This window comes from Vespa crabro, chromosome 15, assembly GCF_910589235.1.
Source record: "Vespa crabro chromosome 15, iyVesCrab1.2, whole genome shotgun sequence".
Classification (NCBI taxonomy): Eukaryota; Metazoa; Arthropoda; class Insecta; order Hymenoptera; family Vespidae; genus Vespa; species Vespa crabro.
Window position 1 is genome coordinate 4,297,496 of NC_060969.1, and position 12,500 is coordinate 4,309,995.

Below are 12,500 nucleotides of genomic sequence, written 5' to 3' on the forward strand. Positions count from 1 at the left end.
CGATCGAAGATTATATTTCTATCTCTTGTGTCTTCCTTCCTTCCTTCCTTCCTTTTTTTTCATTTTCTTTATCTTCTTTAATTCGATTTTTTTCCTTTTCAATTTTTGTTCAGCCGTGATTTTCAGAGCGTAACGTCGCATAACGTTACCTCGAAGATTTCTTTCGTTTTAAGCTTGGAAGAACGTGCAGGCCGTGAGGAGAAAAGGAAACAGGAACAGCGACAACAACAACAAGAACAACAACAGCAACAGTTGCAGCTACAACAGGAACGACAACAGTTACAGCTACAACAGGAACAGGAACAACAGCAGGAATCAAAGAAATCTTTAACAGAGGAAGACGTTATCAAGGAGAAAAAGGAAGAATTAAGTGGGGAAGTAGTAGATTATGAAAAAATCCTCCGACAGCAGGTGGAGGAACGTCCGCTGCTGGAGGAGGATGAAACATTATTGACTTGTCAGGAGGAGGATAATTTGATAAGTAAGGAACATTCCTTGGAATATCAAAGTCAGACATTAGAGAGTCAATTGGAATCTTTGACTTCAGCTGAACCAACGGTAGTACCAGTTGTCCCAAGGAATTTCTTCAAATCTGTACCGGACAGTTGGAAGCGCGAGGTCAACGAGGAAAGTTTCGACGATATAGAAAGAAGTTACAAGGAGACACAATCATCGCCACGTGAGAAACGTGAAGTTGAAACACAGACGGTACAAGAGACGAAAAGTACTCAATGTAGTCCGGATCAAAGTTTATCGAGTACAGCGGAGATCTTTGAGACGGCTGGGATACACGTGGCATTGAGATTTTATCAAAGTCCAAAGAGGGAAGTTCAAACGCAAACCCAAGGTGAAAGTAAAAGTATTCAATGCTCGTTGGATGATTTAATATATCATGAATTATCGTTTGATCCACGATTACTTGGTAAAACGTTCGACAATTTAGTTAAAACCGAACGAATTCAAATTCAAGAGTCTAAGAGCGTACAATGTATACCGGAGGATATCTCGAGTGAGCCAAAGTTGAAATCAATAGTGGATAACAAGAAGTTGAAGGAGGAGGAGAGGAAGAAGAAGAAGAAGGAGGATTCGTTATTAGGTTTACGTAAAGAAGTAGAAGTTCAAACTTATCAAGAATCAAAAGCCGTTCAATGTACCGACGAAGAGTTACAATCTTACGAGACTGATCGTACTTTAGATAAATCATTGAACAGACCTGATACCTTAACAACCACTCGAAATACCGAAATCTCTTTGGTTCCCTCGTCCCGTAAACTTGCCACGGTTGTCTTTGTCGAGGGTAAAACTATCATGACGGTCACGCAAAGAGATCACGATGGTAACATCACCTGGTCTAATCATTGGGGACCGGAAAGGCTCGTAGAAATTTACAGAGAACCCAAAACCAGCTTGGGACTTAGCATAGTAGGTGGAAAGGTGAGTACTAATCTTATTTATTTCTTATTATTATTATTTTTTTTCTCTCTCTCTCTCTCTCTCTCTCTCTGTCTCGTTGTAAAACATTGACGTAGACAATGATGCATTATTATGTTTCTTTTAGACTGAAAAGATCAAGGAAGAATTGCTGTGTCGTTCTTCCTGGTATCATTTTCTTCTTCTTTTTTTCTTTTTCTTTTATTTCTTCTCTACTTGTTCTCTACGGAACAACACAAAGGAGGACAAAAGCGTTACGCTAGCGTTACGTTATTGAATGGAAGTGAATTTTTATTAGAGACGTATGTATGTATGTATGTATGTATGTATGTATGTATGTATCTACGTACGTATGGATGGATGGAAGTATGTATGTGTGTACGTACGTCGCAAGGCAAATTGATGCTATAACGTTTGAGAGTAAAGTGCTATCGTGTCTAATAGCATACCTGTATTATACACAGGGTGTTGGAAGTAAAAATGGTCTATTATAAGGGAATCATATATTATTAATAAATTTTTGTTCCTTTTTTTTTTTAATTTTTATTTCTTTCTTCTTTGTAATCATTCTTTTTTTTTTTTTTTTTTTTTTTTTGACTAACCTAATAAAATCAATTGATAATATTGTGGAGAAATTAATGACGATTGAAGGAAATGAATTTTGATAAGATATTAATGGAAAGAAAAGGAAATTCGAAATTAATTATTATATATTAGTTAGATAGATAAATAGAGAGAGAGAGAGAGAGAGAGAGAGAGAGAGAGAGAGAGAGAGAGAGAGAGAGAGAGATAGAGAGAGAAAAATAATTAATATATGCATAAGAAAAAATTAATATATATATATATATATATATATATATGCAGAAAAGTAATAATAAATCGATATTACGTTTAGATCTTACCACCCTATATAAAACTAATTCCGTAGCACAGAGATATGAGTACATATATAGAGTAGCTAGCTGCATCGTATATAAGTATATTAAATGTGGTTTCGTGACATTAAGCTGATAGGGAGAATAGTGTAAGTGATTGAGTGGGTATGAGTGTGTGTGTGTGTGTGTATGAGAAAAAGAGAGAGAGAGAGAGAGAGAGAGAGAGAGAGAGAGAGAGAGAACATATACGTTCCTTCTACGATAATTTGCACTCTGTAAGATTATCTAATTGTGAAAAGAAATTCATTTAAAAGTTTTGCCTATCATCTCTCGTAATAAAATCCAACAAGTTTATGTTCGAGATATCCGTTTGAAAATTGAATAAAAATTACATTGAGAATTTATCTGAGTTTCTTTTTATATTTTTCTCTTCTTTTTTTTTTTTTTTTTTTTTTTTTTTTTTTTTTAACGAATTAAGACATTATTAAGAATGCAATTAGAATGGAATGAGAAGTAATAGAAGAAAAAGAAGAAGGAAAAGTCGGTTGTTACTTCAGATAATTTCATCCCATCGATCGGATTTTAATTAGAGTTTTATTCAAGCTTCTAACGCGAGAGACACGAATTGAAATTGTATGAAAAAAAGAAAATTCATTCGAATGAAAAGAGTTATTTTCGTGGTCATTTTCCAATTTGATTTGCTATCGTAAAATGATCTTTTATGTTTCTCAACGTTGAGAAGATCGTTGTGTTAGATAATAGATATCTAGCGGTATGTGTTAGAAAATTGTATGAATTAGAAATGAGTTGTAAATTTCAATGATTTATATCATGCAGAAAGTGTGTATATGTCTGTGTAAGAGAGAGAGAGAGAGAGAGAGAGAGAGAGAGAGAGAGAGAGAGAGAGAGAGAGAGAGAGAGAGAGAGAGAGAGAGAGATGAAACGTAAACGATAACAATATGATTTTTCAGGTCGATTTGCACAATGGCAGCTCCAGTAAGTCGCAGAACATATCTGGAATATTCATAAAGAATGTTTTGCCTAACAGTCCAGCTGGAAGAACTGGAGAGTTAAAGGTAAAATAAAGAAATAATGGTAAGCCCCATAGAAGTTATCCTATTCGAAAGAAATTGGTATCCATGGTGTAAGTGAAATCCAATGAAATATCATTAGAAAAATACAGACATATATTTTTGTTGATATATATTTGTATGCATGTATCGTATATATTATAATATTATAATATATCAGAATTATTTACGAATATTTATTATATATATATATTTATTGTTACAAATAATAAATTCGTAATTTTATTTATCGAATATTATTTATGAATCAATTAAACAGCTATGGCAGGCAAATAATAAAATGAAAAATATTATTATGAATATCCCTATTCGTAATAATTTATAAATTATAATAATTACTTAATTGATTATTATTTAATAACATAATTCTGATAACTCATGAGTTTATAATAAATAAATTTATACAGTAATAAATATTCATAAATTAAAGAAATTCATTAGACGAATCATGATAATAAATTGAATCGTGCATGCTTTTTCTTTCTTTCTTTTTTTTTTTCCCCTTTCTGTGATATTTTTACTCCTTTTGCTTTCTTTATTTCTTTTTCTTTTTTTTTTTTTTCTTTTTTTTTCTTTATAGATCGGTGACAGAATAATCGAAGTTGACGGCGTGGATCTACGGAATAGTACGCACGAGCGAGCGGTCGAGGTCATTCAAGCGGCCGGAAATCCTGTCTGCCTCCTCGTCCAATCTCTGGTGCATCTGGTGAGAGACGATATCGGCACGATCATCAAGCACTATTCTCGATGTTCTTTACTCAAGCCCTTCTCGTCGGTCAAAATGCCGACCCTCACAAAATGGAGGACTAACTAATACTATAACAAATGGGAACAAATAAGAAATCCACGAGACTATACATACATACATACATACGTACATACATGCCTGTACACATATATACATATACATATATACATATCCTTCCCTCTTTACTTATCCCATTTCTTATTTCAAATTGATTCTTGAATCTTCTCTCTCTCTCTCTATCTTTCTCTTTCTCTTTCTCTTTCTCTTTCTCTTTCTCTTTCTACTTCTTCGTGTTCTCCATATAAAAATATAATTGTCCTTCAGATCTCAAAGAAAACTAGGTCACGTTAGGTAATCTCCAATTCATCTCGGTCATAATTTCCATGAGATTCGAGAGAGCCTCTCTTTCTATCTCTCTCTCTCTCTCTCTCTTTGGACAGGCTGATATCGATATTCCCAATTTTCAAACTTCGTTGTCCTACCCCCCTCCACTGTTTCTCTCTCATTTTCTCTCGTTCTCTCACTCTCTATTTAATCTATCTATCTATCTATCTCTACCAAACGTATTCTCATTCTCTCGAAACACATCCATACATACATAAATATTCTACAAATATAGACGTACGTATATGAATTCTCCCAAATCCTGGATAGCTTTTCTCTCTCTCTCTCTTCTCTCTTCCTCTGTCTCTCTCTCTCTTTCTCTCTCTCTCTCTCTCTCTCTCTCTCTCGATGAGTTACGCAACGTCCATACCGCATACCAAAAGTCCCAACAGTAATGTTTTACGAAGGGGTTGTGATCGGCAAATGGCATAATATCTGTCTGCTAAAAATACTGCACGATACTTTTGCTCAATTTTTAATCGCGAATAAAAAAAAGAAAAAAAAAAAAGAAATAAAAAAAAGAAAAAAGAAAACAAACAAAAAAAAGAAAAAGAAGGGACGGAATAGAAAATAACGTTTTTCAATCGTGTCCTCCCTCTTTCTCTCTACAATCGGACTCATCGATGCAGGGAGAATAGTTATATACACGTATGAGTGAAAAAGAGAGAGAAGGAGAGAGAAGGAGAGAGAGAGAGAGAGAGAGAGAGAGAGAGAGAGAGAGAGAGAGAGAGAGAGAGAGAGAGAGAGAGAGATAGTTGAGCCTTACACAACACGCATAAGCGCGATGCACTACCAAGCTCAAACTTTCCGATAAATCTACGAACCAGAAAACGTGAAAAGGTTCAAATATCCGAGAGAGAAAAAAAGAAGGACAAAGGCCAGTTAGAAAGAGAAAGAGAGTATATGTGTATGTGTGTATATGAGTGTGGATGACATCGTTGCAACGAAAGACCGGATCGGCCATCATCGGGACAGGTGGTTCGAGAGTAAGAGGGGTGGTTAGTTGGCATCGACCACCCTCGATCATCCCTCTTTTACTCGATCGACGCTTTCAGTTTCGTCGACGAAACCACAGCTGCCGGCGACCTAGCTAGCTGCTGTTCCTTTATCGAGGATCTCACGATGCATCGACTCTTTGGACGGAAATGCGTCACCTTCGGTGTATGTGAGGTTCCTATTCACACAAAAGAGAGAGAGAGAGAGAGAGGAGAGAGAGAGAGAGAGAGAGAGAGAAAGATTATTATTGATCGATGGATCTTTCTTCAATTTTGGTGAACGAAGAAGGGACCTACCATTTCGAAGATTTGTTTTTCGTTCCTCTTCCTCCTCCTCCTTTTCCTTCGTTTTCGTTTTTTTTTTTTCTTTTTACTTCCTCGATGTTAATTACACTGTGACATAATTGTTGTGATATACTGCGAAAACAGAAGTATTTTGTTATATAAATGAAGAAAAAAAAAAAAAAAGAAAGACAAAGAAATGAAAATTATGAATGATCGAAAATATAACGAGAGATGATCTCGTAAGATAGTGTTCATCTATACGATTAAAATCAATCATATTATATACATATACATATATATATATATATATATATATATATATATATATATATATGTATATAATATATTTAGAATTATTATTCATTAGGAATAATATATCTAAATACATTTTGTATCTTTGTTTGATCTATATATGGGATCGTTTTCGAATGTGATATGTTGTTATTGTTATTATTGTTATCGTTGTCATTGTTTGTGTCGTTGTTAATGTTCGTTCTGTCGTTCGTCGTTTTTTCTTTTTTTTTTTCTTTTTTTTTTTTTTGTCTTTCCTTTCTTTCTTTTTTATCGATTGTAAGTAAATTTTATCTCGTACGAACGAGATCGATCGAACAGTGAACTCGAGTGTCTTTCTTATTATTTTATCGTAGAGTACCGAGAACGAGAGCAATTCTCAAGATGGTAGAAGCAAAAGTCGTTTGCCCGTGTCTGGCGTAGCTCCTGGAACACCCACAGCATCATTTCGACAGAAACCTTCGCCGATATCACCGGTCAGATCCATCACGCCGGAAGTGATTCAGGTTTGTTTGTTTATTTGTTCGTTCGTTCGTTCGTTCGTTCGTTCATTCATTCATTCATTCATTCATTTGTTTATTTGTTTTATATCATTCTTTCATCGTGTATCATTTATTGGAGTATTAATATTGTACGAGAATTTTTGCTTAAATTATTTATTATTACTTATCTCTTCTCTTTCTCTCTCTCTGTCTCTCTCTCCTACTTTTTTCTTTCTATCTTTCTTCTTTCACTCCCGTCCCCCGTCCTGCCGTCGCCGCCCCCTCCCTTCTCCTCTCCAATTAATTTTCTCGATTTAGGGTGGTGTCGAAGACAGTGACAAAACTCCTCCGAGAGATTTCAAAAGGCAGAGTATAAGAAGTACAGATGGCGCTGGTCCTAGTGCACGAAGGTATATTTTTTTTTTTTTTTTTTTTTTTTTAAATATTTCTTTAATCGTTGTTTAATTGATAGAAATTGAATGCTCGCATCTATATGGGAAGGGGATATGTTTGTGGTAGATAAAAGAAAAAAAAAAAAATTAATGTAGGAAAATTCATTGGTAGAATATAATTTGAATTTTGCTTTTCTTTCTTGTTTTTTTTTTTCCCCTTTTTCTTTTTCTTCAAGACAGATTGAAATTCGTCGAGTAAAATGTTTAGACGATTAATAGATTTTTATTGGAAAAAGAAATATTACTATTTTCTTTTTTTTTTTTTTTTTTTTTTTTTTTTCTTTTTCCCCTCTAAATGTTATGTATCTCAAATATAATTTTAAATGTGCAGGCAATAATATTTTATTTAAAAAGAACGATATATATTAATACATTAAGAAATTTTCTATTTCGATCGATTTTACAAATTGAAATATAAAAGATTCGAAATAAAAATTTTCACGTCTCTCGTATAAAATGTCAATAATTTTTTTTTTCTTCTTTTTTTTTTTTTTTTTAGCTTTTAAATCTGACATGAAATATTGAACGTTTAACAAAATCTCATTCAAAATGAAATTTCTAATGATGGTTATACTTCGTATGAAACATTTCAATGTTCGTTAGAAAAATTTCAATGATAATAAAAAATCTTCAATGATCGTATGGAAAAATTTCATATGATCACGATATAAAAAATTTGCGATATATTAATAATGTTGTATATATATACATATATATATATATATAACAGATCCTCCATGAAAAAATCGGTACGTAAAAAGGCGCCATCGCCGCCAATAAATCCTGGAATATTACGTGAAGTTAGCGAGGAACGGGAGGATCATGGTCCACCTGTGCAAAAACCACCCGCAAAGAAATACTCCTCGGAGGAAAGTTCCGAGGAGGAGGATATACGTGAATTGGAGGGTAACGTTTATACGAAGAACGGAATGGAGGTGAGATTGAATTTTTGATATCTGTTGTCTCCAATTTTTTTTTTTTTTTCTATTATTTTTTATTATATATATATATATAATACCTTGGAGATTTCGGTTCCAATTAAATGAAAGAAAAAAAAAAAAAAAAAAAAAAGAAATTGGAAAAGAAAAAGTAAAGAAAAGAATGAAAACTTTTTATTTGGACTCGACGACTCGTTTTCTTTTTTTTTTCTTTTTCTTTTTCTTTTTTTTTTTTTTTTTTTTCGTTTTTATTTCCCCAGATAATAATGCGATTCTCATCTATCCTTTCAGATATCCAGAAAGAGTGCTGGCAATGTAAAAAGATCGAAGGCCGAGATCGATGCTGATCCAGAAGAAGAGGATGAATTTGGTTACACAAATAGTGAGTACTTTTATTTTTTCGTCGCTTGTATCTTTCTTTCTTTTTCTTTTTCGCCCTTTTTCTTTCATTCAAAATATTAATGTATTATTGTGAAAAAGTGTAAAAAGTTATTGAACAGTTTCAATTTCGGAGGACAATTCTTTTTCTTTTTTTCTTTTTTTTTTTTTAATTGTACACGCAAATTATTTTCATCCTGGTTTTTGTATGGGAACAAATTTTTCTTTCTTTTTTTTGGGGGGGGAGGGTGGGGGGAGGGAGAGAAATCTCATTCATATTTCGATTGAATTTTTAACTGTAAATTGAGAAATATATTTGTTATATACGAAAACATAAGAGACTATATAAACATAGGCATTCAGAATTGTAATGTATCAATTCAAAAAATAGAATTGAACATTTGAAAACTTTTTATCCTTGGTATAAGAGTATAAACCTTTTATCCTTCCTTCCATTTTTTGTTATAATCGTAAAAAAATCTTTCGTTAAATTTCCATCCAATTTCTACATAAAATACGTATATAATTTGTTACGTAAAGTATTTATATAAAATTATATACATAATTATATTTTATCATTATCATCATCATTATCATCATCATTATCATCGTCATCATCATCGTCATCATCATCGTCATCATTATGATTAGATCGTGTCAAATTCCAAAACGAAACTCTTCCGTTCTTTCTTTTTTTTTTTTTTTTTTTTTTTTCTTTTTTTTCAACATTCAAACCTCCTCCATTTTTATATATTTATCATCTTATCTTTCATTATTTCCGCCCATTGTGTTTTTTTTTCCTCTTTTCTCTTTTCTTTCTTTTAGTGAAGATACAAAAGAAATATCACAATCTGGGTCACAAGGTACTAATGGTGAAGGTAGAAAAAGAACGTGGTAGTTTGGGTATATCTCTTGCCGGTCACAAGGACAGAAATCGAATGGCTGTCTTCATTTGTGGCATCAATCCGAATGGTTCTGCTCATAAAGTTGGTGGACTTGCCGTTGGCGACGAAATACTCGAAGTAAGAAGTTTCACGTTTTTTTTTTTTCTTTTTACGATCTCTCTTTACTTTTATAACTTTTATTCGTCAATCGTGAAGGATCAAATCGTTGAAAGCTGAGAAAGTGGAGAAGATAGAATGGATAGAGTGGGAGAAGGTTTTTAGACGACGTTTATTACGTACCTGATCTCATTTGCCGAAAATAAGTCGACATTTTTACGACATACATACATACATACATATACATATATATATATATATATGTGTGTGTGTGTGTATTTGTTTGTATATATATATATGCTGACACAAATATCAATCAAATATTATTTTATTTCTATCATTGGTCTATAACACGAAGAAATATAAAATTTTTTTTTTTTTTTTGCTCTTTTTCATATATTTCTTTTTACAATCTTAGGTGAATGGTATGGTGTTAAAAGGAAGATGTCACTTGAACGCTTCGGCATTGATAAAGTGTATGGCCGGTTCATTCTTCAAGATCATAGTACTTCGGTAAGTAATATATATATGTATACGTCTTTCTACGTCTTATTTAATCCTATTGTAAATGATAAAAATTGTATCTCTGTATTAAATGTTCTTTTATTAATTTACGATAGAAAAATGCATGGGACGGATGATATAGCTGTAAAACCATTGGTCCAATTCCCACCTATCTTAGACGAGGTATACGATTAATCTTTAATCTTTTACAAACCATATACGTATATACATACATTCATTATATATGTATACATACATACATACATGTATATATATATATATAATTACGAGAAAAACGCAGAGATCTTTCTTTTATAGAGCGAACAATTTAGCGGATACAAAGGAGTCCGTGTTGTCCCAGTAAAAAAGGTTAGATTCGATAGAAATATTTCTTTTATTTTATTTTAATGTATTCAACCTCCTTCCTCCCAATCTTTTTTTTTTCTCCTCGATCTTTATTTTCTTAACAAATAATTTTCTTTTGTTTTTTTTTTTTATTTTATTCTCTCAGGGACAATACGGTCTTGGTATAATGATCATCGAGGGTAAGCACGCTGAGGTTGGTCAAGGAATATTCGTTTCGGATATACAGGAAGGTAGTGCTGCTGAACAGGTAAAGGAAAAAAGAAAAGAAAATATTATTTCATTATTTCTATGATAATATAATACAATAGAAGGATATTAATCGTAATATTTACAAAAAAAAAAAAAAATTATATAGGCAGGTTTGCAAGTCGGTGATTTGATTCTAGCCGTTAACATAGATTGTCTTCTCGGCTCGACATACGATGAGGTAAATTACGTTTGTTCGTTCGTTCGTTCGTTCATTCGTTCGTTCAATCGTTCCTTCCTTTAGAATTTTATTTCCTCTCATATCCCTCCCGCACCCTTTATATACATAACTTAGATTCTAAGAATAATTTTAGATCGGATCGATTCCATTTATCGAACGTAACCGCGTGAATAATTTTAGGCTACGAGTCTCTTGAAGAAGGCCGAGGGCGTCGTCAAGTTGACCGTTTGTAATCCAAATCAAAGTAAAATTGGTCAAGATGGTAAAGAGATAAAGCCCCCTGAGCCCGAAGTTAAACCAGGTAAACGATGAAGAAATTGTCACAAATGTTTATTCTTTTCTTTTTTTTTCTTTTTTTTTTTTTATTTAGTTTCTTTTTTATTTTTTATTTTTTTTTTACATTCAAAATTATGTAACATTTATGGATTGAATCTTAAGGATATATACAATTTTCTTCTTTGTGTGTGTGTGTTTTTTTTTTATCTTTTTTTTTTCTTTTCTTTTTTCTTCAGTGGAAAAAAAAGAACCAGAAAAACCGAAGGAACCAGAGCCACCTCAGGATCCAAAGGATTGTAAGATTCAAGTTGGAAAGGATACTACTATAGAGTTTCAAAAAGAAAAGGACAAGGGAATAGGTTTCACTATAACTGGTGGTAGTGACACACCAATGGTAAGTTTGTTTAGTAAATTAATAATTATAAAGAAAGAAAAAGAAAATGAATCGAATGAATTGAATGAATGAATGAAAAGGCAAAGATATAATGATTGATTTAATTTTATCATCTAGAGCGGCGTATTTATTCTGGAAGTATTTCCTGATGGAGCAGCCGGTAAAGATGGCCGATTGCAAGCTGGGGATCAAATTCTTGACATATGTCAAGAAAGTTTCAAATCTATCGAACATGAGAAAGCTCATGCTGCAGTATTGAAAATTACGGGAACAGTGAGTAGACAATTATTAAAGATAAAATAATTATTTTATTTTATTTTATATACACATATATATGTATATTTATTTTCTTATTAGTAATATTAATAATAATAATTTTATATATGCCAATGATAATCGCAGTAATATTATTGTTTATATATATATATATATATATATATATATATATATATATATATATAAAATAATATTACTATACGACTATTATTAATTAATAAAATAATAAAAATTCAATAAAATAATTTAATATTCTTGTCGTCTATATATGAACGAGGAAATGAACGTTATATTATTTTCTATATATAAAAAAAAAAATTATTATAATATCTTTCGATTACAGATAATTATGGTGGTACATAGAAGCGATAAATCACCGGAAGAGGTTGAGGTCGAATTACAAAAGAAATCAGGCAAAGGAGCTGGTCTCTGTTTGACCGGATTTAAGAGTGGCAAGGGTGCTTACGTTTCCGATCTGGTAATATAAAAATTAAAATATATCCTTAAAAGAAATTGGATCACATAATTCCTATTATAATCTTAATATCAGGCGATGTTGTTTGATATACCAAAAAAAAAAAAAAAAAAAAAAAAAAAAAGAAGAAAGAAAAAAGAAAAAAAGAAAAAAAAAAAAGGGAAAAAGAAAGAGAGAGAAAAAAGATTCGATCGATATCGCGTGCTTCTATATTTTTCTTCCGGGTTGACGCATTAATCTACTTATATCATGTCGGGATTCATAAATCGATAGAGAGAGAGAGAGAGAGAAACATATTTGAGAACGAAAAATAACAGCGTATCGTTCACGTAATTTAAAAATAAACATTACTATTGTTAACGATCATTCGAACGCCTGAATGTATGCAACGTTTTGCATTTTATAGAAACGCAGAGACGTATAAATGGTTG

At 32.1% G+C, this 12,500-nt stretch overlaps 1 protein-coding gene across 7 annotated transcripts in view; it reads left to right on the plus strand.

The window, feature by feature from the left end:
• The window catches only part of LOC124429596, a 74,072-nt gene that overhangs the window by 60,394 nt on the left and 1,178 nt on the right, over nt 1-12,500 (plus strand). For 4 of the 7 annotated variants that reach the window (XM_046975058.1, XM_046975057.1, XM_046975059.1 and 1 more), the window contains 17 exons: nt 174-1,434; nt 3,278-3,382; nt 3,978-4,103; nt 6,457-6,606; nt 6,901-6,992; nt 7,765-7,969; nt 8,264-8,354; nt 9,176-9,372; nt 9,770-9,864; nt 9,972-10,038; nt 10,174-10,224; nt 10,367-10,468; nt 10,577-10,648; nt 10,829-10,949; nt 11,161-11,318; nt 11,436-11,591; nt 11,938-12,072. In XM_046975058.1, coding sequence (XP_046831014.1) covers nt 174-1,434; nt 3,278-3,382; nt 3,978-4,103; nt 6,457-6,606; nt 6,901-6,992; nt 7,765-7,969; nt 8,264-8,354; nt 9,176-9,372; nt 9,770-9,864; nt 9,972-10,038; nt 10,174-10,224; nt 10,367-10,468; nt 10,577-10,648; nt 10,829-10,949; nt 11,161-11,318; nt 11,436-11,591; nt 11,938-12,072 — 3,184 coding nt within the window. Of the gene's footprint in view, nt 1-173; nt 1,435-3,277; nt 3,383-3,977; nt 4,104-6,456; nt 6,607-6,900; nt 6,993-7,764; nt 7,970-8,263; nt 8,355-9,175; nt 9,373-9,769; nt 9,865-9,971; nt 10,039-10,173; nt 10,225-10,366; nt 10,469-10,576; nt 10,649-10,828; nt 10,950-11,160; nt 11,319-11,435; nt 11,592-11,937; nt 12,073-12,500 lie in introns of those variants that run through there. The other 3 variants (XM_046975061.1, XM_046975060.1, XR_006943490.1) reach the window with 3 other exon arrangements.